The sequence below is a fragment of the Azolla caroliniana genome, unplaced genomic scaffold, assembly GCF_043228905.1.
Source record: "Azolla caroliniana isolate FFs.n. ecotype wild unplaced genomic scaffold, voAzoCaro1.0.p SCAF_1, whole genome shotgun sequence".
Taxonomy (NCBI): domain Eukaryota; kingdom Viridiplantae; phylum Streptophyta; class Polypodiopsida; order Salviniales; family Salviniaceae; genus Azolla; species Azolla caroliniana.
The window spans coordinates 1,156,089-1,183,178 of NW_028230436.1; the positions used below are offsets into that span (position 1 = coordinate 1,156,089).

Below are 27,090 nucleotides of genomic sequence, written 5' to 3' on the forward strand. Positions count from 1 at the left end.
GAGTTGCGAACTCAATAGTCGAATACAAACTCCACATTCTTTATTATATCTTATTGAAAGAAAGGAAAAACTTTATCTAAAAGATATAGTGGAGGAGGTAAATAATGTCAGGTTCGCTTGCCTTACATAGCTGCACTTAAGTTTGGATGAACCAGAATACACCTATCTCCTAGATAGTGGAATATGTTGACAACATGATTAGTTAGAGGAAGTAGTTTTAGAACTTAAGGGATGTTGAATATATGTTTGTCAAAGTGGGGAGCAATTAAATACATGTGGCCAATGAAGCAAACCATTGTCAACAAAAGGTGGAACAAACAACATGCATTGGGATCCAAAGATCTTTATCACATAGAGAACTCGGTGAGCCCCTAGAAATTCAATTAAGATGTAGACGCCACTTCCAAAATGGGAGGATGGCTCTTCACTAATAGATAGATGGCTTTCACAAATGGAAGCTCAAATTTAAGAAGGCTAGAGAAAATAGCGATGTAAACACAATGGAAGCATATGCAAGAAGTCATGTTATCAACCCCTTCCTTATCAATGTTGCAAGTTTCAGTTGCACCCTTGACCTTGCGCTCAGGAAGATTCATTTAATATAACCTACACAAATATTAGCTACCAACTCAATAATTAGTTTACCCAAAGGACACCTCAAATAGTGACGTCATCGAGAGGTATGTAACGGCCACCCAAGCGACATCTTTCTTGATAATCTACTCATACCTCTCCTTCTCATCACGCTTCTTGCACTTGTATGAATCACATCGGGGTGATCCATGCATGAGGTACAAACCAACTCCCCCACCATCCATACCTTCTAACAGGGTTGTGCTTTCCATACGGAGGAGGGTAGTCATGGTCGGATCTCGGGGCGAATGTAGAGTTTTTGACCTTCATCTTGCCCCGATGGCGAGACACGATCTTATTAATGGGGCGGTCGATGCGTCACAGCACGTGCTTGAGGAGAGGAGAGGCTCGGGTGGGTTTATTGGGGGGGTTTAACGATTCGAGCCCAAGACCTCCCCCCCCTCAACTAGCGTCTCCATTTTGTGAGTTCTTCTTCTTCTCTGGGAAAGAAATGCTCAGATCATCAGAAATGGCGAGACTATACGGCCGTTTCTTGTTGCAGACTCGAGGATTTGTAAACTACGAAGGAGTGGGTAGAGGTAGTGGTAATGGAATAAGAAGGCCACCATCACCATCACCATCACCATCATCATCATCCCCCCTCCCTCCTGCTGTTGAGAAGGAAGAATGGTGGGCTGTGGATGGAGAGCTCTTCAGAGCGGAGAAGTTTGACCCCAAGCAGGTCCTCTCCCCCCTTGAGAATGAACATATCCCCAACAAGAAGCGAAGGAAGGATCGAATGAAGCACCTTGCTCAAACCCGCCTCAAGTTTAGAAACCAAGTAAGCTAAAACTACAGTTATTCTTCTTCTTCTTTATGGTGATGGGTTAGCGGTACATATGTATTACATTAGACTAATTCTTGATGATGATTATGACTATGTACGTGCATTAATTGAGTAAAAAAAATGCTTTTTCTTGACGATGATGATGCTGTGGATGTAGTTATGCATTTTATGATCATGATATATGTGCATTAAAAAAAGACTTATTTTGGATGGTGATGTGATAGTGAATTGTGTGGCAATTAATTGAGTAAATTAAAAACAGATTTCTTATTGATGATGATGAATATGTATGTGTTTCTAGTCTAAAAAATAAGGACGACTACGTCTAGATGGTGAATATCTGTATGCAAATTTTATAAGAACTTTTGGCTAGCTTGGTTTGATGTAAATGAATCTGCGTTGTGATAAGTCAGGAGGAGGTTTGAGTGCTTAGTTTTTTTCTATGATCATTTGCATCTTTATTCTGTTTCTTATGTCTCGTGAGTGCATATCATAAGATGCAAACAAGAAGAGGCAGGAGTTCTAAATAAAAGACATTTAAATAATCTAAGTGTGTTGCCACTTGGCTAAAAATATAAAGAGAAAATATATCAGAATTAAACTTTTTTAAATTAAATGTTTTATTCAGGATGCTTGCCATGATTAGTTTGATATATCCGTAAACTATAATTTGCTAGGGTCAAGAAGCATATTGGGCTGCGTACATGAGAAGATATCAGATACTGAGAAATGAGTGGGAAAAGCTTGTTTGGGATCCAAAACCAGAACCAAAACCAAAGTCCCGCAATCCGTTGTTTGTAGCAGAAGAGACCGAGAAGTATGTTTGGAGGGACCCTCGGCGGGATGCATACAAGATGAATAATCAACCACTTGGAAGGTTGGTACTACTAAATTCTAATGACGTGAAAGCGATCGAATACAGAAATTTGATTAAATAGGAAATAAGTAGATGATTTGTTGTTGTAAACCTACATTTAAAATCACTGTTAGTGAAGGGAGGTGTTCTAACAACACGGGGTTGCGCCTATTTTTTAGCATTGCTAACAACATTCTATGCTAATGTGGCATTCAGAGACCAAATTTCGTAGTTCATCACATTATTTACTTTTTACTGAAGGAGACATAATATACCTTGAGGCACATACTAACTTTTGTTTGTAAATGCATGCAGGATGGATAAGTCTTTGCCCACATCAAAGTTTGACACAAAGGTTTGTAACTATAGACTTTACATCTGTTTTTTCCCCATGATGATAAGATGGTCACTTTGTGCTTATATTCTTTAAACAATAAAAAAAAATATCATGCACAATTGTTTACTGCGTGTAGTGGTATTCAAGCTCGAATACCAACAATGGAGAGTTTTTAGTTGTAAGTAAATTACTTATGAATGATCAAAGAAATCTTAGAAGAATGATGTTCCAAAAAGAAAAACCAGGAGAGAAATATGGCTATATAACCACATTTAATTATAGCGTATAGGAGGGTCGATATTGTTTTAAAAACTTCAGTTTCCTAGAGCTTTAGATTCTTTATTAGGGTTCTTTGATCCTTGGATAGTGAAAAAGCTTGTGTTTGCTCAATAGATGTAAGCTTTTATGAGAATATGAAAATCTATTAATAGAGCGTTTCCAATCTTTCCCTCAAGCAATCCTTTGAGATATGATCTTCACAAGGGGTGATCCAAGGTGGAGAGGCCGCTAAACCGGAAAGAAACATGGACTTTAATCTCACAATGATTGGGAGATTGTAGATTGGGTTAAGAAACGATGAAATCACTGCAGAGTGATGATTCCTTGGTGCACGATTGAAACCTCGATGACTTGATAAAGTAATGGACAGGTCTGAGCATGGTAAAACGTTGACTGAGACAAATGTACATTCTCATGTGGACTTTTTCCGTTGAATTGCAGTTGGATTCTATAGGTATTAGGCACGTGGTTTAGAAATGGAATCACATCAAAGTTCCCAAGTCCGTGAGAGAGAACATTTGGTCGTCTAAATATGACATATAATCTTTGTTTTACTTTTTGATGGTATATCAGTCCTTCATGGTCTAATAGCAATAGGGATATTGCTAAGTTCCTCGAAGAATCCTTAAGTTTGGTTAATTGATTAGTGAGCCAACTCAAGGAGATGAAGATCAGCTATTGCAGGAGAACATCTCAGGTTGAAGTCATTGTGATGTCGTGTTGTGTTATTACACTATAAAGTGATTTTTGCTCTCTTCTGATCTCTCTGGATCTCTTTCTGAATGTTGTGTTTTATTTAATGTTATGACAATCCACACCGGTAACTTCTGTTTGCTGTAATACATTCAAATTTAATCATGAAGTACATTGGTCTCTTGGCAACTCTCAATTCCCTTGTGAGAGATCATCTACTTCGAAGAAATCCTCCACTTATTCATAAAACTGTGGAGACACTATGTTTGTTATGCTTCATCGAGAGAAGATGCCAGTCAATGCAAGTGAACAACTGAGCAATGGTTGCATATTTCTTGGTCAATGTAAGAAGGATAATTCTCACTGGGAGGTCTCATGGTAGAGATTTTCCAAGCACCAAGGTAGATCTGCCTATGTTATTCTTGTAGTAGTATAGATGCTCAATCCAAAGAAAAGCAGATTGCAGGCTTCACGAGCTTGTGAATGTTCTATTTTCTTGGTTCATAATTCAACTTATAATGTCTACTCATGAAGGCCTACATGTATATATCTACTCATAAAACAACAGCGTGCATACTCCTCACATTGACATGTTTTTTTGTTGAATTACTTTCCAGCCACATTTAAATTATCCTAATATTCATTAAATATCAAAATTTTTTGCTGGTGGGTATTTGCAGAATGCAGTCAAGGTACAAAACATGGATAGGTATCCGTTCGCATGGGAAAGGGATACTGGTAGTATTGTCTCTTATGTGTTGCATTCTTGTACTTAAATCTCCCTTTTAAAGATCAGCACAAATAGCCATACATGTGTCTACGCATATGTTAATGTGGCTGGATCTCACATCTCGCTTATTTGGGTTTGCTCTTAAATATAAAGGTAGAAATAGAAGCCAAGGACAAGGACATGGAATGGAACATCAATCTCAGAAGCATCGGGATGATGTATCTTCCTTTGAAACTGATGATGAGCTTGACGGATTAGATTTCAATTGGGATGAAGAGGAAAGTGAAAGTGGAAGTGAGAACGACGAAAATGAAACCGAGAATGAAAGAGAACATAAATCAAGCTTGGGAAAACCTCTTTCATGTATATAAACTCTTTTACTAGATATGCCTTTTTCTATGTTTTCACTCTTACAAGCATATACAACCTGAACTTTTATCAACTCCGTAAGGCATATGTATATGCTTACAATATGTTAACAGTGATCCATTCACATTTGTTTGGTTTTTCTTTAGGTGGATCAAGTGGGCCTGGAAGACCTACTAGTCATAGGACCGACAACCATAGAACCAAAGACTACTTTAAGAAGCTAGATGAGGATTTTGATGGTGATTACAATATTAAAAAGGGTTCTAAAAGCAAAGTAAATGGAATGGATCATCTATCCCGACATCGACATGATGTATCATCTTCTGAAAATGATGATGAAATTGGAGGTCTAGAAAGTTGGGATGAAGATGAGAGCGAAAGTAGAAGTGAGGATGAAAGTGAAAGTGAAAGTGAAAGGGAAGTTGCAAGTGAGCATGAAAGTGAACAAAAATCAGGTCCGAAAAGAAGAGGTTGGTATGGCCATGAGGATGACCTCTTTAAAGACACTGATTCAGATTAGGTAGTGGAAGAAGCAAAATATCCATGTGTAAGTTTGATATTGAGTAAGTGCTCATATTTATATATGTTTTGATGTAAAGGAGTATATGCTCAACTCACTATACCAAGTTTTGAGCCATGATTTAATCATTTAGGAATCGAAAAATCAAACTGTTTGAAAGGCTCTTGGAGGTATACGCTCCCAAAGCTTTACAAAGATATAAACAGAGAGTAGAACCTACTAATGTATCTTTTGGAGTCAGAATTAGCTTGAATGAGTATTGTCTGTCAATTACTACGAAGAAAAAGACATTCATGATGACATTTCTCCTTGTCACAGTTCTGTAAGTCCTGGTTGAAATTATGCCAACCAAATTGTGTTGGTGAATTTAGATAGAACATTTTTCCAACAAGATAATATCATTTTTATTGTATGAAATATGTAACTTTTGTGTTTATGTTAAAACTAAATTGATATCGTTCCACTAGTATGATGAAATGACATACATGATGACATTTATCCTCTTCATGTATCAGTAAGTACTGATCTTAAAAAATCAGAATTCAACATGCATGATGAAGTAAATGGTTTTGACAAATTTAGACAAATAATTTTTCCATCAGTACAACATTTTTATTCTGTAAATGTGGAACTTCATTCATTGAATCATGCCTACTTGTTTATGGGACTAAGCATAGGACTGAAGCAAATTGTTTTAAATTTGGATAAATTACTATTTTTCTATCAGTATAACATTTTTATTTGATAAACATGATATTTCCATAGTTCTCTCTCCCTACTTGGCAGGGCTCAAGCTGAACCAAACCGAGGTCAAACTGTTTAAGCAGGTTTAGCAGATTGGTTTAGGCTTGAGCTGAGCCGTTGCCAATTCCTAGTTGTAAGTTACAGATGGTATCTCTGAAAAGTGAGCATAAAGTTAAGGAGCTAATTTAAAAAAGGTATTTTCACATGTCCATGAAAGATATAGCAATATCATATGTCCATTGTCAAGTCTAATGTAAAACCAACATATCCACTTGTATACAATCTTTTAATTTTCTCCTTGGTTTCTGATGAATTATATAAAGTGTGCTTTTGTTTTTATGAAATTGCCATCCTATGTAAATGTATGTCATTCTACATGATCACAGTGAGCAGTAGTCAAAATGTATATGTTTTGTAAATCATGATTTCAGTGCTCATAAGTGGCTGCCAAATACAAAAAAACAACATATTCCATTTCAGAAACAAACAACAGTGATTATAATGATATACATTGTATTATGTATGTATTATGATATACATTGTACATAAAAATCAGTTGGAATATTCATTATGCATAAAAATAAGTTAGAACATATAAATTCTTCACATGCCATTGCGTATTTGCCTCATTCCTTAATCACTCCTAGGCCGAACTCCCAACAACTCAATGTCAAAAATGAGTGTGCCAAGGGTTGACCCTTCGCCATTTGCGAGTCGAGTCGGATTGAATATTGTTGTGTATAGTCTCTGCCTATCAAAGATCTGCAAGAAGTTACGGAAGCGTTTTCATTTTCACTTTACTTTTGTCATTGCTACCTCTTATCTACCAACTAAAGTCAAATTGTCTTCTTATAGAAACCATTCTATCAACTTAATAATTCTCTTTCAGCTTTCAGCAATGTTGTTGCATGCACCAACATAAATAAAAAATGCAATTATTAATTAGATTAGTAAAAAGAGTCACTGTGACCCCATGTTGATATATTTCCTTACATTAGGTGGAATTGGACCTTGTGAAGTGTTTTGGTAGCCCTTGGAAGGAGGAATGATTACACGGCGAACACCACCTTCCTTCATTGTTTGAACCGCTAAATCCAGCCCTTCAATCACCTTCAATATACATCATCAAATACGTTTTTTTATTCATTTTATGGGGCTATCTCTAGTGGTAACCCATGTTTTTTACTAACACATAATGTAGAAGTGAGTTGAATCCCAACAATGTACGGGCTGAATATATGAAATTCTGGTATTTGGCAAGAGACAGGACCCCACCAAAAACTCTCCCTTACCAAACTTCAGTCACGGTTTTTTGTATTTGAAAATTTCAACCTATCAAACTTGACCTATTTGCACTAAAACCTTTGATGAGAATCACAATCTGTTAAGTTGGGCATCTTGACCAATGATACATGGATGGCCACTGTCAACTGTTTTTGGTGAAAAATCGGCAATCTGAGTAAAGAGCAGATTTATAATTATTTGCCACAAATCATTCAGAAAATAGATTTCTTTTACCTTAGCTATGAATTTGTTTAGCAAATATATATTACCCAGCACTGTTAGAAGAATAAAGTACTCAATTATGTTACTTGCTTGCCTTGCACAAAATCAGATCCTTAATCTCACAATGAAGTACATTGGTTAGTAATTGAAATACCAGTAACTTCTCCTAATGGAGCAATCATGTACCCACTTTAGTAGAGCAATCTTAAGATAGCGCACCTAAATATAGAAAAAGACATGGAAAAGGGTGAAAGAGTTCCATATCTTACAGTGCCAGATCCAATGATAAACACATATGGTACTGGAGCACCGGTCTCATCTTTGTGATCGTACGTTGAATCAAAGCGCCAACCTTGCTTAGCTGCAAGTCTTGCGTAATAATGAATCTCTACCTGAGAAAAAAATGGATGAGCAGGTTTTTGGAACAACTCATATGTACCTATACCTATACATATAAAAGAACTTCAAAAACAGAGTTTGCATGATATGGGTAACTTTACCTTCTTTCAAAGCGCATTGTGCACACATATGCACCATAACCTTAATCAGGAGTCAGGAAATTAGGCTGTAGATACAAGCAAGGGGATGGCTTTGTCTGAACATTTATAGTTTAGGCTTGAAAGCTATGGCCCAGACAACAAGGACAGGGTTTATGGAATATAAAAGGCTAAGTACCCTCTTGTGTACTTACATTGAGATATATTTTGTAATCACACGTTAGATGTCCCTATAGCCAACTGATGCACATTGGGTTGGAGGATTATGGTTAGTGACAGTTAATCTAAGTTTTTCAACTTATTGTTTACTTGAGTTTGTTTTGATAAATCACATTATTTTAAATCATGAAACACAATCCTAACATAATGAGTTGGTGGCACTCTATGCTTTTAGTGTCATCCTCGTTTCTTAATCATCATGACATGCAGAAGGCAAGAGCAACCACTGTTTTTTAAGACTTTTTTTTATGACAGTATCTGCACTACAATGAGCATTTAAAACTCATGGAAAACGAGTCCACTTATGAGGAAATCTGTTATGCAACCATTTAAACAGTTTATTTGTAACAGATTTAATTATGCAAATATATATGGCTCATGATGTCCAATGCACTATATAGCATCTTCCACTTATCTCTTGATTTCTTTTACTTTTTGAGTTGTCCTAACTTTTGGTAGATAACCAGTAAAGAGACATTATACATACAAAGGATACTTATCTAATGATTGTTGTACATTATTTAAACACCAATGGTTAATTACATTGTTTCAATTACGATCCAAGCCCAATAGCTAGCATTATCCTTTAGCCTTAATTAAATAGTAATAATATAGTTACGTATATGAGCATAACAAAATCCTTCTAGATGATCACTTTTTGATCGAATAAATTCTATACATAATAACCAAAATCTTGCTTTCTCTCTGTCACAAATCTCCCACTAAACCAATTTAATTTTTGTTCACCACACATCTGCCTTAATCTCCACCACACACAAAAGGAGGCATTATATCATTTCTAAACCATAATGTTAACCCTATCCCTAATTGCATTATTCAGAACGTGATCCCTAAACAGATGAATTGCAAACGTCATTTTATGCATTAAATGGTGTTCAGTCCAAACAACACACACACACACACACCCAAATGAGATGATTCAAAGTATTAACCTTGTCACCAGGTCTAGGGGATCTCCCAGAACCTTCCCGAATGTCGAGCGCTTTGACACTGTCATTACTGTCTTCCAAGTCATGGAACCGGGGTCTTTCATCCGAAGCAAAAGAAATAGAGGAATCCACATGAATGAGAGAAGGTAATCCAGACCCAAGCAATATAACAGAGAGAAGCTCTCTTCTTCTTGTTCTTCTTCTACCTCTGTTACAAATTCTTGTTGTGCTGGGGGTTTGAAGGCTATGGAGTGATATTGATTCTGGGCATCTTACTGTTTGTGAAGAAAAGCTGCAAGTTGGAAGCAGAGCTGCCATGCCTTCCCTAACAATGAATGAAGAAGAAGGAAAAGCCGATTTCTTGTTTTTTTTGTTTGCATTTGTGCTTGGCCATTTGTATTCTGCTTTTTTGCTTTTACCTTTGCTTTTCTTCACTAGAAGTTACATAGAGATTGTTTGTGGGCTTTTTTCTCATTTCTTTGTCTCGGGCAGAGTCGTATTGGTCAACACTTGTCTTTTGGTTTTACGCCATCTCGATATATTCGCTCACCGACTTCTGATATTGATCGGTCATAGAACTGACATTCCAAAATTTCTTGAATCCACCCGAACCAGAAAAGCATATGGTTGATTGACTTGTGAATGCTTTGTGCAAAGCGAAGTTGATGATTCACACCAAAGTACCTTTTCCAGGTAGAACTAGAACTAACGATAATCCAAGCAAACCACATTTGGTGAAGGTAGTGTATCCTCCATTTACACAACTTGAAATACCACTATAGTTCTTTTTGGCCTTTTGACTTTTGCGTTTTTGGTCTTGCTTTCCTTCATTTGGCGTTAGGATGGATGCTCCTCTTATGTGCCCAACTTGGTGTTAGGATCATGACTCTTGAGAATCCGGCATCCTGTAGGGTTCAATGGAAATTCATTGGGAAAAAAATGATCTCCTATAGTTCTATCTTCAATATGACTCAATTCACATTCTCTTCTATGTGAGATGGGAGATCGAGAGGACACTTATCAATTGGTGCATAACTTGTCCCAAACAAGTTTATGAGTCTTCAAAATAGAGATTAAATTTTGAACTATTTTTTTGGAAAATAATAAAAAATAAAAAAAATAAAACTATTTACACAGGGTACTTAAACGCTTATCTCGTTAGGTTATTTCTGGATCTATATGGTTCCTGATATTATAGAAAAAAGATAGCAGAAAAGTAAAACATGCACCTGAGATAAAAATGAAAGTGCCAATTTTCTTGTAACTTCGATATCCAACAACTCCAAATGTTCACAGTTTCCTTTCTCTAGATTTGCATACAAATGCAATTTTCTAATATACTTGAATATTCTTTTACCTGATAATTTGCATATAAGCTTCTGCATGGCCAATGCAATATTGATAGGCCCTTTTGTTACAAATTTGCACACACGCAAAAGTATATACCAAACAGTACACTTGATCGTGCATTTAGAGACCCTGCTTTACTTTTGTGTAAAACAACTCACTAAATAAATAAAATGTTGTGTTTCAAATTGGGAAGCATACAAAAGAAACCTGGATGTAACTGAACATTTGAGCATCACATTTTTTTATGCAGGTATCAAAACTAACAATAGTTATGTAAGAGGGATTGTGGAAGTTAAACCATAATTAGCTAAGCTTGGCGAAACTGAGTATGTTTTTTAACAGTATTATAGTAAAAAATTGCACAAGTATACATCAAAATTGCTTGTGGAAGTTAAACCATAATTAGCTAAGCTGATCAAAGTTGAGTATGTTTTGTTTTTTGATCATATTGTCGTAACAAATCACATAAGGATTCTTCACACAGGAGAATCATCATCACTTCGAGGCATGTCCTTCTGCTTTTACAGAGGAATCTCTCATAAGAGTTAACAGATGTGAGCACATTCCAGTAGCTCAGCCAACCAAATATGAGAACCTCATATGAAGGCTACCATAAAGCACGGTCAAAAATCATAATAAGAATACCACAAAATTCCATGAAATAAGCATCATAGTGTCAGTAGACACAAGAGCATCACCGCAATCTTAATCATCATAGTTTGCACATAATTTCGTTATGGTCAAGGCTCCATATGTTTTGTTGCACTTTCAATCTTGTCTTTTTGCATCTGCATTTCCCATGCTTTCTGACCTCAGATTTTGCACTTCTAGCCTCAGCTCTTGATTTTGCACTTCTGGCACCTTTGAGCTCATCTTTTGGTTTTTCAGTGTTTCAACATCATGTTTATCTTTTCCAGAGCTTCCGTCCTCTGTGTTTGTATCCCTCTCAAGATATATTGTGTATTTGTCAGATAAACCCTTGCATTTCTCTATAGGGTATTTCTTGGAGTTCTTTTCTATTTTCTTAAGCGAAGCTTCACCCAAGTTCACATTGCAAATGTCAGCGAGCCGAACCAAATATAAGAGCACATCAGAGAGCTCATCACCCAAATGCTCTCTCTCCTCGGAACTCCAACCAGGGAGACCTTTCTGAACTTCTCCCTTCCATTGGAATATCTCAGCAAGCTCCCCAACTTCTCCAACCTTCAAAAAGAAAAAAACACAAAAAAATAACTAATTTGGCCTAAACATGAAGAGAACAGAATCTCAAACCCCTAAAGACGAAGAAAACCTCATAGACAAAGATGAAGAAAGTTACACAGAAAAAAATTCCTCACAACATTAAAGATGAAAAGATCCTTTACAAGAAAAGAAACATTCACACACAGAGAAAAAAGGAACTTTCGACCTAAATCTGAAGAAAGAATGAATTTTTTTAGAAGAAGATCAAACAGAGCCCGGAAACCGTAAAATTGAAGAGCCAGCGGAATTATCTCAGAAATAAAGACAAGGATTTTAACAAATACCAAAGCAAGCAGGAGGTTCCTTGGGCTATGGAACTTTCCCCAGTCTCTAACATTCGCAAAATCCTCCATCTTCGTCTTCAAGAGAGAGAGAGATACTGACTTCTCAGCGCGAGAGGTGTCCTCCTCTTCCATTGGGCGATGCCAGAAATGATGGGTTCTCGAAGCTTTCTGCAAGGGCTTGCAAGAAGCTTCACGGGTCAATGTTTGGCGACACTTCGGTTTTGAGCGCAGGACCTTCTCTTAAACAACAAGACCTTTGTCCAGCTTCTGGATAGATTAGATTGATAACATACATATACATATGTGTAGATTGATCACCTCGGTCTCACTTGTATATATTAGATTGATAACATACATATATGTGTAGATTGATCACCTCGGTCTCACCTGGATAGATTAGATTGATAACATACATATATGATATATGTGTAGATTGATCACCTTGGTCTCGCCTAGATAGATTAGATTGATCACCTCGATCTCACCTGGATAGATTAGATTGATAACATGCATATGTGTGTAGATTGATCACCTCGAACTAGGGTGAGACCTGTGCCAAGAGGAATCAAAGATGATATGCACTATTATGTTATAGCTGGAGAAGTAGATTTTGTTCTTCTCAAGGAGGACAACATAACATTGTTTCTGATTTGAGTGTGTCGCACTAAAGGGTGTTTCACATGTTCTGAGGTTATGTTGATTAGGGACCATCTAATTGGGAGATTCCCATCAATTGCACAATTATTGAGATCATATCAATAACTTTGGAGTTAACATGATAGAAAAGCATTCAAATGTATGACAACTTACAAAGTCTTCATTGTCAACCACTCGAACTCTGTATGATTTCATACCATGATAAGTTCATGATTGTCTTTGTAGCATGCCATCTTTGGGGGGACGACACTCCCTTGTTATTATAGAAGTCTTTTGAATGTATTGTGCGTTGCCATAGGTCTTGCAATAATCCATTGTTCCATTCATCATTTTGAATAGGTATACAATATATAAAAGGTGGTAAGTTCCCAATGCTTCAATTTGTGAGTACCATGATCTTTCTTCGTATACTATTATGGCCATTTTCTTTGATCCTTTGAATGTCGCATATATAAAGTTGTTCACTTCCAATGGATAAAGTTCATTATTTGGAATAACAGTTGTACCATCACAAGTGGTGTTGCCACTCCAGTTTGGATAATCTTGTGTGGGATAGAGACTTTGTTTGTGTTCAAGTGTATATAGGGAGGCATGGGACTCTCTATTTGTGTCCAATTGTACATGGGGAGGCACGGGACCCATACATTTGCCCCATACATGGATATAGCAAGGGTGTTAAAATGCCACTTTGATACATGGTTCCAAGAGTTCCCGGTGGTATTGTCATTCCAACATGGTTGTGGCTACTAATAGCCTTAAGTGAGTTTATCAGTGGTATTGTATTTTCGTAGAGAAGCGACCTTTTGTGCATGTAAATGTCACTCCTAAATATAGGTATCCAGCACGTAAATGTCCCTCCTCGATACAGGAATCCACAACTTCAACTTGCTGACAAATTGATGTGAGGATTTTCAGTCCTCTGGTCTACCAACTGAGAGCCTTTTTTTGCCATAAAAATCATCTAGCCATTGACATGACGTTATAGATATGCATAAGATTCAAAGACCAAGATTATGTCATCAATGTAAAGAAGAACATGGATGACCATACCTAATCACCTCCGTATGTCTTGTACTCCCCTATTTGATGTAGAGTCCAAATAGGGTAGGTGAGTAGCATCCTTGCTTCACACTGATGGGCTTGTGATGTCCTCTAGTAAACCCATATACACCCAACTCAACCTAACACTTGCTTATATCACCAATGGAGACACACACACACACAAAGAGAGAGAGAGAGAGAGAGAGAGAGAGAGAGAGAGAGAGAGAGAGAGAGATTTGAGCTAAAATTTAGGGGATTTCTTGAAAAAGCAAGGCCTTTGAGATGCTAAAACATAAGAGACATCCAAATAAGTACAAACTCTTCATATTCTAAAATTGAATGATGAATAAATATCACAAGAGAACAAATTTGGCTATCTTTTCAAAGTTATCATTGTGTATAATTAAATAACAAGTGACTCCCCTTTTGCTCCATTCACAAATTCAGGTTGCAATGGTTAAATATAGAGAGAGCTGATGGATAGAAATGAATGAGAACCAATAAGTGAACGAGAAATTATTTAGCATGTGTGCACACATTTGTAACTATATAATAGTTCGGTCTAATGTGTACCCAGACTCGGTTACATCTATACATTGTACAAGATACCAGGATATATTTGTCTTGGAAAGAATTCTCCTACAAAGAATCATCGTAGTAAGGGTAGGTACACTACTAATATTTATAGTAGTCCTGGAAAGAATGGTCTTATGAAGAATCATTGTAGTTACAATAGGTAGACTAAATATATCTAAACCATGTATGTCATTCCTACTTGAATCAGGCGAGTATGAGGAACAGCGAGAGCTTCACTAGTGGCTCGGCAATTTCGCGACAAGAAAGAATAAAAGTAATTGATGACAAGCTTCTTGATGAACCATGACTGTTTTTTGGCTCGGACATCCGCGTGACTAAGGAGATAAACCGCCCCTGACTCTTCTGTATCCCGTACAGCTTCAAGCTCCATGACAGCATCATCATCAAGATTTATGGAGCTTGGTGCATCTGATGGAAAGTCTGAAAGCAAGCTCCCCACTGAAGGATCAGAAAGTGTTTCAAGATCCATGTTTTGAAAATTCTCAGCTGCTAAGAAAGGGCGAATAAATGTATCTGACATCAAACACAGTTCAGACGGGGCTGCAATCTCCGTTTTCTCTCTATCATCACTCTCTATTCCATGAATACCGGATTCCGATGCATACTCTTGCACCTCTTTCTGAACGGAAGTTTCAACACTCTCCATTCTATCACTATTAAATTCTAATGCATAATCTTGTGCCTCTGTCTGAATGAAAGTTTCCAAGCTCTGGAGAAGTAACTGTTCAAATATATAATGATTCTCCTTGCGGACATCCTTGTAACCATATCTCACGACACATCTAAAGAGATGATAAGCACGAGGACCAACACGCCGGAAATGGAAGCGATCTGATTGTGGTACGACTGCAACAGGCACATATTTTATACACACGAAAACTATGACTGAATGTATGGCTGGAAGGTTTTTCATTAAGTACCCAAAGATTGCAGGAACACCATGTACTAGCTCATTATAAAGAAGACCTATACCAGGAACTCTTATGGTTCCAAGATTTGCACCGAGCTCTAGCATATAATCCATCGAGATCTTCTGTTCAATCTCACACTGATATTTCATTCTTGTGCCATAATGCCAAATGAACATAACAAGGACAAAAACGAATGCTAATGCAAGAGGTATCCATCCACCTTGCTCAACTTCCAAGAGTACTGCTGACAAGTAGGCCAACTCCACAGCTCCGATTATGAATACAAATGTGAGGGCTACACAAAGTGATGTCTGCCAAACCAAGACCATGATTAATGTGACAAATGCTGTAGTAATGAGCATGTTTCCTAAGAGTGCAACACCTGTCAAAAATTCAGAGTTTAGGCTAAGATAAAAAAAGATAAGGGCAAATGTTTCATGACACTTAGCTCTCTACTTATACATTCTCTGAATGGGGTTTGTTCTATGGCTTCATCCTAGTGATAAGCCCATAGCACAACCAGATTAATGCAATCCCTTAAGCAATGGTTCCTTTCAATGATCAAAATTCCTACTCATCATAGACTTGTTACTTTGTATACCCAAACCTAGGAATCGGCAACGGTTCGGTTTAGGCTTAGCCGGTTTGGCCTGATCCAAGCCAAACCGGTTAAGCCTAAACCGGTTTAGGGGTTCTCAAACCTGAACCAAACCGACCCCTAAACCGGTTAGTGAACTGGTTTGGTAAATGGCTTATAAACCGGTTTGGAAACCTCTCTCTCTCTCTCGGTCTTATAGGCCATTTTGGCCTCTTAAAAGACGTTAATATATCTTTCTTTCTTTCTCTCTCTCTCTCTCTCTCTCTCTCTCTCTCTCTCTCTCTCTCTCTCTCTCTCTCTCTCTCTCTCGTTTGTGTAGTTCTCCCAACCTCTCCCTCTCTCTCACGTTTGGTAAACGGCTTAACCGGTTTGAGCCGGTTTGGCAAGGCTCAAGCTAAGCCGAACCAAGCTCAAACCTGAGCCAAGCCGTTGCCGATTCCTACCCAAACCCAATGCACACAGGTTAGTCACTTATCATAAGCACGCTTTAAGCAATGATGTGGGAGTCCTCTAATGATCAAAATTACCCATCCATCATCGATGCGTTACCTCATAGTATACCCAAACCCACAATACACAAGGATTGTTCTCACTTACCATAAGCATGCCCAATCAGGTGCATTTCCCTTAATGAAAGTGTTATGATCACACACATGATCATAAAAAAACAATTCATGACAGGAATATAAATCTGTTCCATAACGCGCCTTGATGTGTGAATTATCTTCAGTCGTGGAAAGAAATCTAATGCCACTGCCATTTTGATGACAGAAAATGTAGCTAATATCACAGACCGACTTGCTATCAATGCAGCGGAGACTGCAAGCAATAAAAGTGGCCATAATAATGCTCCTGGAAAAGACAAAGATGAATCAACTACAGAAAAACCATTACTGGAACTTTAAAAACTCAACAAGGTCCAGCACCCCATTAATAAGGATACAGATACTGAGAAAACGAGGTAAATATGCATGAGCACATACCCAAGGTTAATATTGAAATTACAGACAGTGAGTGAATCAATCTAGGATGTGCTTACTTACAGGCACATTCTAATGATCTAATTCTGTAATGTCTCCGACTGCATGAGAAGAAGATTCCAACAATTGACTTGTCATGATTTATGTACCCATGACTGAATACTCTAAAGCTTCTAGGAAGAATAAATGCAACTATAAGAAAGAATTTCCTGATGAATGGCAAGCGTTCATCAATTGAAAGGCTTCAAAGAACAGAATGAAGCATCCGATGGAGAGTGATAATGTGTTATCATCCTTACTACATGCATTTAAACAATCAACATATCATAAACCTCAAGTCACAGCTAGAATCTTTCTTGGGTGTCAAGAGAGGGGGTTCCTCATAGCCTCTTAAGAGCTAAGAAATGCTATAAAATCAATTTAAATAGCTTTGCTTTGTGCCCTGAAAGTCGCTCTGAAATTTTGACAGTGTTTTGACTGAGGGAAATAAAACCCACTAGATGAATAGCTACTAATATTTCCTCGTTGTATATATTAATTCATTCCAAACTTAAATCCCAAGAAATTAAAACAAAAAATCAAATCAATTCAAGCAATTTGTACTTGTATTTTGCAGCCTTCCTTGTCTGTTCTCGATATTCATGGTAATTTCTAGGCCTTCACGCAGACAATCAAAAAGAATGCATGCTCTGTAGTAGTAAAAAATGGGTTGTAAGAGGCAGCCTTTCTGCTGTGTGTATGGTTGTAATGAATTCCCCATGAAGGGATGGTGTATGCATGCACATTAGGCAGACAATAAGCCTGCCCTGGAAATTCTGGCCATAATCTGTAGTTTTTTTTTTCCAAGAAAGATATTACATTAGTATTAAGAAACGCCCTAAGGCTGTATATTAAGTGTGTACATATAGGTAATGACCCCCATGGTAAGTTCTCACTGGCGGCTTAAATAAATACTTCAGTGTCGAGTAGAACCACTTTACCTTGTCAGAAATATGCCTATAAAATATTCCTTTGTCTCATATGCCATGAAACTCCAATCATTGTAACTGCCCGTTGCGTACTACCTTTTATGTTATCCAAAGGACCTCTAAGATTATGCACAATTTCTGTCCAAATTCCGGAAATTATCTGTGCAGGTCATTCAATCACATTTTTGAAAACCTTCAAACATCAGGCCTTCCAAATATACCAAAATGTGATACTATTTCCAAATTTGTAGTTTATCTGGATGAAAAAGTTTAATGCACATGAGAGAAGACACTCTTTGTTATGAACGTATGTCGCCTGTGGGATCAGGTCAGGGGATCTGCTGGATTTCTATCTAATGTGCCAATTTGTATACCTCGAGACGATCAGACTTGAACTGATAATGTTAATACATACTACTCATTGAACTACACCCCCATATGGCCAAACATTGTTTCCTTTATCTTGCAATAGAAGCTTTGTGCATAGGTGCATGTATATGTGTGTGTGTTCCTCCTTTTTCAGTGTTTAGGCTTCATCTGAAACATGTATCATATGGCCCAACATTGTTTCCTTATGTTGCAATAGAAGCTTTGTGCATGTGTGTGTATGTTCTCTTTTTTTACAGTGTTTAGGCTTCATCTGAAACATCCCTTGCGGTCAAAACTGTCATGCATGAGATGTATTATTGGCAGGTTCATGAAGTTTCAGTTTTGATTTATTGGCATTAGAGAGTAGTCATTTTCTTCAGAGCTAGCTATCTTATCATCTTGAAACTTCATTACCTCTCAGGCAATGGAGTGAATGGATTTACTGAGGTCAAAGCAGCCACATTTTCCAATCTTGAAAGATTGACAAACTTTACAAATAGCTACACCTGATTCTGGACAAACTGATGTGGATATAGAGGAGCAGGATATGCTACTCACCATGGATAGCATAGTTTGATCAACATTGAGCAGAAAGGTATGACTGGAGTGCAATGACTTTGTTGCCCTGCAAATAGAAAACACATTCCTAGGGAGTTTTTTTTGCAGATGTAGCAAGACAAAAAATTAGCTCAACTGCTCTTTGATTATTTAGACAGAGATTTCACCACCTGCCACTAGTGGAATGGCAAGGTTCTGCCAGGACACCACCCATCTGCAAGAAAACCATTTGTGAAAGAAAAGGCAGGGCCAAATGATAATCATCCACTTAGCTAGTGCAGAGAAGTCTTCTCTTTTGGGAAATACTTTTTCTACTCCAGTCATAGGCAGCATTATTATGTGTAGTGTGGGCCCAAGCTCTTCTCACTACAGTTTTCCCTACAGAATTCCTCCCCTTTTTTGGAAGTGTCAGCTAACTCTTGGAATTGGTTAGATCACTGCAGACCAATGTTTCATTCCACTGCAGCTGGAAAAGCTGCAAATTTTGTCATTGACTGGAGGGTGGGAACAACTCACTATTACATAAAGTTTTTGCTACAATACAATAATTGTAATCTTCAATTTTGATGATTCGAAAACATACCATACCTATTTACGCACAATAAATAGGAAAAGATTGCAACAAACCTAATCTTTACAATATAAAACTTATGACTGCAATGCACTTCCCCAAGTTATTTGAAAGGAGCTTGCCTGGAATTGAGTTGTAGAATACATTATTTACTCTTTGAGGATTTTCCATCAAGTATGCAGCTTGACCAATGTATGTTAACAATAAGCAAGGATAAACGATGAATGAAAATGCAATCTGTAAAGAGAACATTTGGCATATTAATGGATCACTACTCATAATGTTAATTAGTGTTGAAACTTTAAATAGAGCAGTTATCAACATAATAAGTGGGTTATGGAAATAATGATAAAAGCTGCAGTCACAAGCTCCAAACATATAAAACCAATACAGAATTCCCAAAATAGTTCCAGATTCCAAACAATCTCAAATGGTCTCTCCACGAGCTCCAAACATATGAAAACAATACTGAATTCCCAAAATAGTTCCAGATTCCAAACAATATCAAATGTTCTCTCCTCCACCAAAAGATCTTGGTGTCCCAATTTTCTTTCTCTAAAACCCAATCACACATTATATTATGTATGCCGTGCCAAACTACAAAATCATTTTTGACCCTGAATGAGCGAACCACAATCAACCATACATGAAAGATCATATCCTTATATCACTTCAGTCAAAATCGAATTCCAATTCTAATTTATCAAGTAGTCAGATCAATTATGGACTTCCCCAACAAGAAAGTTCTGATGTTTTGGATTATCTACCTCAATTCTGTCAAAACGATCTATCGAGTTACAAGATCCGTAGGTTAGATCCTCTGGAGAAATCTTATATTTTCACCCTCCAAAGAAATCTTCTATTTTCAGCGACAGAGAGCCATTCTAGGTATGCCATCCCATGACATATCTCGCTCGAATCAGGTTATTACCATCTGAGGGAACTCCATTAGTAGGACCCATAAACACTGGACGATCTTCCATGATTAGGAATATAGCATCCAATTCCTCCTTTCAGTTGGTGAGGCTACCAATAAGAAAGTTGGTATACGATTGATCATATCTGCACCATCTCTTCCATAAAACTTAGATCACATCTATTTGATGTGTTATGGCATGTTGATGCTCCACCAAGGAGATTCATCAACTATGTATGTTTCAATCATGAGCTATCCCCACATATTTCTCTCTCAGTCACAATGTGCACTCTCAATTGCAATATTCATTGGTAAAATTCTTGAACATTGAACACTTATCTAACCCACACACTACATGAAAATGCCTCACCTTTATCCCAATGGTCATATTTGACCTCCCACATAAACAATAAAATCTCTCTTATTATGTTCTATTCTCCCCATGGGTTTATGATCATGCTTAGTAATCACCACAGCATTCAATCTGACCGTTGCTCTAATGCAACTCTTTTTCGAAATAGGATGAAACTCAAATTTATTTCTCTAATTGAGCTTCATTATCTCCGCTCTTTTCAATTTCCAGCACAACCCTCCTAGAATACAGCCACTCTCACGTTTTTGGCAAAAAAAACATTCTAAATAACAACACATTGAATTGTTGTCTCTATTGATACAATTATAATTATTATTAAGGGAAATTGACATTGATAAGTTTTTTCCAATTATTACTCTTTTATATGAATTTGACATTTCCTTGCTTATTAGGGGAAATTTCCATTAATACCATTAGTCATGATTATTAAGGGAAATTGCTATAATAAAGATTCTTCCAGATAATACTCTTTATATGAATTTGATATTTCGTTGCTCAACCCACAAAAAAGATAGTGGCAGCTCAATTACCTGAATAGAGCTTGCTGGGAATTTTCCGAGATCTGCAAATAATAATTCTCCACCTACAAAACAAAATGCAGTTATATCTGTTTTGAAAGAAAAATAGATTAGGCACTTTGAATCTTTATTGAAAATATTTCATTTTCCTGATACAAAGTACCGCAAATAGATTAACCCTTCTAAACATTGAAGTACTACTTTCAATGGTTTACTCATTTCATTTCTTTAGTTCTCATTGACGAGGAAACATAAACTCTGATGAAACCTTATAGGATATTCCATCTTTTAGAGCTTTCATTAATTAGTTCTATGTCCATGGATTGATTGATGTTATTGATGCAATACTAACTTAGTGAATAGAGGCATAGAAGAAACAATGATTATATTAGCTTCTTTTAAGACAACTATAACACCAAACAAGAGATCACATCTTAAAATGTTGACGAACGTTTTAGGCATATCTAATATGATTCTAAGTGGATATGTCATCTAGACCATTCTGTATAAAGTAAAGACACTTTGTTTGATACAGGTTATGCAAAAACTTGACACACAATTGGGCTTCCCAATCAGAACTCCAACTCATAAAGAGAGACAAAACCTTAACGTCCCCACCTCAAGGCCTGATTAACCTCCCTCCAAATGATCAGCAATGAGAATAGTTTATGTGGAGGCTGGAGCGCCAAGAACTTCAAGGTTGATGGAAACAGGCTTCAAGAATACTTTCTACACCACATACATGAGATTCAGCGCATAGTCTCAGGGACTTAGGTACTCTCAGGAGGAATAGAAATGGGGATAAATTGGTGATTCAATGTCACGACAGGTTGAGATGGCACAAGGTTGTCTTGGTGTGACTTGTCATGGGGACAGACGGTATGGTAGGAAAACAAGGGATGGCCACCCTAATGCTTAACAAACCTTATCATTTTGTTTGGTTGTTTTTTTACTGTAAAGAGCTGTTTTCATATCTTTTTTCTGTCAATTTCTATTATCATTTGTACTCCATTCTAATATATGCAGGTGCCTACGAACAATTATTCCGCAAGATCCTTCAAACTTTACCTCATCAACATTCTGTCATTGTTGAGACCTGGTTTCCATAAATTTCCTAATAGTTGAATCTTCTATTCAATACTTCTAATATATTGTATCTTAAAGGAGTCAAAAGAAAAATGCATCATCCTCTGAAAGTGGTCAATGTGGGCTGCAGCCAGCGATCTGCAGTAACTTGTGCATCTCCCGCGCGCACGGTCATAGATTTGTTAATACACTGCCAGGACGACACAATATTTGTTTTTTGGACTTTCAAAAAATACTTCCAAAAGCTAGGTGCATTCAGCATAGTTTGTAGGCTAGTGATAGCTTTAAGGCAATCAAAATGCAATTCCTGTTTGTAAGGCCGTAAATGAGTGCAAAACAAATTATTATTTCAAAATTTACGTTAGATGGCTAAATACATTTGAATATTAATAAACAAATTTATTGCTAAAGAAAAACAAATGCCTTACCTGAAATACAAAGGACAAGGCCTCCAAGAGCATGCAATGCATTTGATCCATTCTTTTGAAAGAAGTAGTATACAAACATTGGATTGATAGCCCGAAAAACACTTGAATCATATGCCATTATATTGTATATACCAATAGCTGCTAGAGAAAAAAACCACACACACATGATGGGAGCAAAAATACGACCAATCTTCCCCGTTCCAAAACCTTGCATCACAAATAGCAAAACCAGTAGCATAATTGTAACTCCAACAACCGTATCTGTTGCAAAGAAAAAAATTTAGAAAATAAAATATTATTCTCAATATGAAAATGGCCATCTGATGTATGATGTTAATACATATTGACTACTTGCCTTGTGATAGTGTGGGTATTCCTACTTGAAACCCACTGACTGCAGCTGTAACTGTAACAAATAAGTAGATATTAAACCAGGGATTGGATTTGCTGGACATGTGATCAACAAGCCAACAATTTTATTGATGAGATTACAAGGCCAAAATAAACTTTATGTATATGTTCAATAAATCATCTTCATCAACAATTTAGAGCTTCATGTATGCCCTCAAGAATAAGAATAGGAGGCCAATCATGAACTCTGCGACCAAATAAACATATACACTTGTATGTGACGCTTTAAGAAGGGGGCTGATTACTTTGTGGTTAAAACTGTCTATGTGAAAATAATGCACACACATACGTGCTCACCCTTCTTGGTGGAGATTTGAGTGTGAATTGAATTACAGTGCCCGTCTAGTAAGCCATCATACTTCTCGTGAATTATCTTATATGTTGAGCATGCGAGAAGTGATATTCATCCTCCACTAGGTTTGCATTGCATACCTTGCATATCTTCCTAACTGAGTGATGACGTCATTATACTACCTCAACACCTAACTTGTGTGAGTGAGTTTGAAGAATGATTATTGCTCTTTGAGAACCAAGGTTCATGGGGGTAGTAAGATGCAGTTGGATACATTCTAACATTTTTGCATTGTATCGGGACCAGAATTGAGGTGTAAATTTTGAAATATAATATTCCAATTTTGACATTTTCAAATCTTTCCATTTCATCATTAGTGCCTCCAATAATCTATCCTTGAAGATGACATACCTCATAGTATGACCTAAGAGGTCCAATAGATCTTTTACTCACCATCTTTTAAACCATTTCAAAATGTCATGCACCGATATAAATGAGAGGATTTTTCTCTTATTAGTGAGGTAGTGCCACCCCACATTTCCACTCCATAAAGCAACACTTGGACCACCATAGCATTCAATAACATCAATCTCACTTCCCGTTCTCGCGTATTGATTCCCGAACATATAATAACTATTCCAACCCTCTAAACGCATAGCATACATTCCACGTATTTGTCAACAGGACATTAATACCAGAATATTTGAAGTTTTGCACCACTTGTATTGGTTCTCCCTTGCATGTAAAACTGGGGTAGTGTCTTAGTTATATTCCTTTATTCCCATCATTTTTGTTTTGTTCCCGTTAAAAATTACCTCTCCGATTTGAATGAATGTTTCCAATACATCACGTCAGTGTTGCATACCATCCAAAGTATGTGAGAATAACACATCATCTGCCAAAACTCGAGTCTGGAGGACATACATTTATTGTGCCACCATGGTTGTCCATTGACTATGGTGCATGTCTCCATTCATGTGCATGAACTATAACTTAATGCGCAGAGATAGAGGGTGTAGAGAATGCAGATTTTTGGAGGAAGTTCTCTACACTAGACCTCTAATTTTACTCTCAGAGATCTCACAGAGGAGGATATGAACCAATTAAAAATAAATATGCAACCATCCTGACTGCTATAACAACTCTTAACAACTGCGACACATGACAGAGACTTAGGAAGGGAAAGCTTAAGAATAAATATACCCAGTACAAGTGAGAGAAACAGAAACCACAAAAAAATGAAAGAAAGTGCACAATCAACATTAGCACTCAAGATTGCACTCTGAATTTTATCTGAATCTCAAGGTTAAAATAAATGAATTTTACTGCAGCATTTCTAAATTATGTCAATTTCCTATGGGAGTCTATTCAAAAACATAGTAGTATGTTAGACTGCTCTATTGCCTTATTCAAGATGATGATTAGCATCACAGAAGAATTAATAACCCCGGCACAAGAAAGTGAAAAGAGAAGCCCTAAAAATATGAAAGAAAATTCGCAATCAAAAGTATCAATCACAAACACAGTGTTTGACAAGGAGATCTTGTGAAATGATTTAAACCCATAATTTAGAGAATGAATGGAGGAGGACAGGCACCTGATATGCAAGGAGTGAGTATGCCATCCCCCATCATAAAGCTCGCTCCAAAGAGAGCCATAATGAGGAGCGTGGTTTTCCAAACATTATTTTTCTCTAATTTCTCTTTCACTGTCAAGGCTCTCTGTAGCCTCTGAGTTGGAATTTCAATCTTATAATTAGAAAGCATGTCATCAGCTGGTTGCCTGTTTGGCATAAGACCAACTTTTGCATATCGGCAAATCAAAGAGTACAAAGAGAATGTGCCACCTGCAGCAATTGCGACTGATTTTAGCAATAAAACTTTGGCTTGATATCGATTTTCCAAAACTACATATGTTAGGCTTATTAAGATCTATGATTCCATCACTGTACCATAGTTATGCAAATTCTCACATAATCAAACTCGATGGAACCTCTGCATGTAAATAAGGAAATACTTATGATTACAGTTTCTCCCTGACTAATTTTAGACTAAATCCCATGGTAAAAACTTCCATCTATCATTCGACTCCAACTGAAACTTACTAAGCTAGTGCAAAAACAAATAAGCTCAAGAAGAAATTCCTCCTGCAAATGACCTTTGATATCATCGTCCACATTGCTATTGGATCGTTGCAAAATAATAACATATTTTATAAGCACAATGAGGGTAAGGGTATAAATAATGATCGAAAGTGCCCCCAAGATATCAATGTGCCCAACAATCCCTACTGCATTAAAGGCATTGGTATACACATACAATGGACTTGTGCCCAGGTCACTGTAGAGTATACCAACTGCCTGGAAAGCGCGAGATAGAGTTACAGAGAATTTTTGTTCCTGAAAAAACAACACCAATGAAAACGTCAGATAGGATTGTTATTTCCAAATGTACGATGAGAAAATGCATATTCAACCCATTTTTATGGTTTTGGAAAGAATAAGCATAGCACAAATGCCAAGAATATAGTTATTCGGTTAGGGATACAATAGTTCTATCAAGGAGGGTGACCTAATGGTTTGTAAGACATACGTCAAGAGTTCATGTCCAGCCCCAGCATCGACTATCAGGCAAAGGCAATCGAGCCCCCATTTAGAGGGGGAAAAACATTAATGTCAACAGAGCTACGCAGAGACAACAACTGCCAGTAATGAAACAACGATAGAGTATGACAGGAAACAGGGCGGGAGAACCAATTCCCCACTTTCCAGGAATTGGTCCATGATAATAAAATTACAATTAAACCCTGATTTTTCCACCTTGTACAATTTTAGAAATCAGTATTCCATGTCTGAGTCTAAACCCTAAAAGTAACAATGTCCTTTACTCTACAAACCCTATAAAGAAAACTAATCTAGAAATCCTGGTTCTACCACCTTATGTGATGCAAGTTGACTTATACCAGACCTCAAGGCGATGTCTTGCTGAGATGTCTGTATGATCAGTGACAACCCTAAATATTAAAACTATAACCCCCTCAAAACTCCAAGATTATGCAATTTTATCACATTTATGACATTTCTTAAGTCTCGGTCATAAGGAGATTCAGTACAATTGTTATAAACCCTAAATATAACAATAACCTTTAGCTATACAAACTCTAAAATGAGCAACTAACCTACAAACCCTGATTATCCCGCCTTGCACAATTCAGATAGATACACACCATGCCCCGCAGCGAAACCATGTTGAGATATTTTATATGTGTATATATGATCAATGAAAACCTTATTCCATTGTATTGTGCATTTCACACACATTTCTACGGTAAATAAGAACCGAAACTTACAGAAAATTTGACTGGAGAGAAAATAAAACAAACCTGGGGGGAATAAGGAGAATAAGAAGGTCCTGAAAAATGCGCAGTCTCGACATCTAGAGAATCAAAACGAGGAACAGTCCTCTTCAGTCTCGGTCGAATCTCAGATTCTGGAAGAGACCTGGGTATTCCGTCGCTGGCAATAGAAGAGCGCCTACTGCTGGAAGGCCTCTCTTCATCAGGATCTCTGGAAGGATCAGGTAAGAGAGGGCGAGAAGCTTCGGCTTCGATCGTGTTCTGAGCTTCCATGGATTCGCCTTCCTCCTCCACCTCCTCCTGCTGCTGCTACTGCTCCATGATATTGTGGATGAGCTTCGGTTTGGTGACAAGTGTATGTGCCATATACCGAACCGATAGGCTCGGTGCCGAACCTTCTCCTTCCTTCCCAAATATATGTATGGGTACAAAGTGTTCAAACCTAGTTCTATTGGTTTAGATAATA

The 27,090-nt window shown here is 37.2% G+C and overlaps 4 protein-coding genes across 5 annotated transcripts; 1 reads left to right on the forward strand and 3 right to left on the reverse strand.

The window, feature by feature from the left end:
• Nucleotides 1–1,066: 1,066 nt before the first annotated feature.
• Nucleotides 1,067–5,621, forward strand: LOC147868152 (uncharacterized). Its single transcript, XM_087315898.1, has 6 exons — nt 1,067–1,414; nt 2,098–2,297; nt 2,592–2,631; nt 4,266–4,323; nt 4,469–4,678; nt 4,831–5,621. Exons 1-6 carry the CDS (start codon nt 1,085–1,087, stop codon nt 5,202–5,204), a joined length of 1,212 nt encoding a protein of 403 aa, XP_087172024.1. The 5' UTR covers nt 1,067–1,084; the 3' UTR covers nt 5,205–5,621.
• Nucleotides 5,622–6,389: 768 nt separating this feature from the next.
• LOC147868153 (FKBP-like peptidyl-prolyl cis-trans isomerase family protein) lies at nt 6,390–9,476 on the reverse strand. The gene is made up of 4 exons (XM_087315911.1): nt 9,124–9,476; nt 7,724–7,846; nt 6,942–7,058; nt 6,390–6,710 (listed from the first exon to the last, which is right to left on the reverse strand). Exons 1-4 carry the CDS (start codon nt 9,436–9,438, stop codon nt 6,582–6,584), a joined length of 684 nt encoding a protein of 227 aa, XP_087172037.1. The 5' UTR covers nt 9,439–9,476; the 3' UTR covers nt 6,390–6,581.
• Nucleotides 9,477–10,628: 1,152 nt separating this feature from the next.
• Nucleotides 10,629–12,234, reverse strand: LOC147868154 (dCTP pyrophosphatase-like protein). The gene is made up of 2 exons (XM_087315922.1): nt 11,997–12,234; nt 10,629–11,673 (listed from the first exon to the last, which is right to left on the reverse strand). The coding sequence occupies exons 1-2, from the start codon at nt 12,126–12,128 to the stop codon at nt 11,239–11,241; spliced, it is 567 nt and encodes a 188-aa protein (XP_087172048.1). The 5' UTR covers nt 12,129–12,234; the 3' UTR covers nt 10,629–11,238.
• A 1,813-nt stretch (nt 12,235–14,047) lies between these two features.
• Nucleotides 14,048–26,962, reverse strand: LOC147868155 (putative potassium transporter 12). 2 transcript variants are annotated; one of them, XM_087315933.1, is made up of 9 exons: nt 26,652–26,962; nt 25,428–25,668; nt 24,868–25,116; nt 22,923–22,973; nt 22,568–22,828; nt 21,066–21,118; nt 19,369–19,483; nt 16,398–16,652; nt 14,048–15,584 (listed from the first exon to the last, which is right to left on the reverse strand). In XM_087315933.1, the coding sequence occupies exons 1-9, from the start codon at nt 26,895–26,897 to the stop codon at nt 14,446–14,448; spliced, it is 2,610 nt and encodes an 869-aa protein (XP_087172059.1). In that variant the 5' UTR covers nt 26,898–26,962; the 3' UTR covers nt 14,048–14,445. The 2 variants fall into 2 exon arrangements, with proteins under 2 accessions (XP_087172059.1, XP_087172067.1); XM_087315941.1 differs by lacking the exon at nt 22,923–22,973.
• Nucleotides 26,963–27,090: the final 128 nt, after the last annotated feature.

Coding starts and splice junctions, on each gene's coding strand:
- LOC147868152 (XM_087315898.1), top strand. CDS start 1,085: ATGCTCAGATCATCAGAAATGGCGAGACTATACGGCCGTTTCTTGTTG. Junction 1,415..2,097: donor GCCTCAAGTTTAGAAACCAA/GTAAGCTAAAAC, acceptor ATAATTTGCTAG/GGTCAAGAAGCATATTGGGC. Junction 4,679..4,830: donor CTTGGGAAAACCTCTTTCAT/GTATATAAACTC, acceptor GTTTTTCTTTAG/GTGGATCAAGTGGGCCTGGA.
- LOC147868153 (XM_087315911.1), bottom strand. CDS start 9,438: ATGGCAGCTCTGCTTCCAACTTGCAGCTTTTCTTCACAAACAGTAAGA. Junction 7,847..9,123: donor CCCCTAGACCTGGTGACAAG/GTTAATACTTTG, acceptor TTTTTTTCTCAG/GTAGAGATTCATTATTACGC. Junction 6,711..6,941: donor AAGGTCCAATTCCACCTAAT/GTAAGGAAATAT, acceptor AACTTCTTGCAG/ATCTTTGATAGGCAGAGACT.
- LOC147868154 (XM_087315922.1), bottom strand. CDS start 12,128: ATGGAAGAGGAGGACACCTCTCGCGCTGAGAAGTCAGTATCTCTCTCT. Junction 11,674..11,996: donor GGAACCTCCTGCTTGCTTTG/GTATTTGTTAAA, acceptor TTCTTTTTGAAG/GTTGGAGAAGTTGGGGAGCT.
- LOC147868155 (XM_087315933.1), bottom strand. CDS start 26,897: ATGGAAGCTCAGAACACGATCGAAGCCGAAGCTTCTCGCCCTCTCTTA. Junction 25,669..26,651: donor ATTCTCCTTATTCCCCCCAG/GTTTGTTTTATT, acceptor TTGTTTTTTCAG/GAACAAAAATTCTCTGTAAC. Junction 25,117..25,427: donor TGTGGACGATGATATCAAAG/GTCATTTGCAGG, acceptor CAATTGCTGCAG/GTGGCACATTCTCTTTGTAC.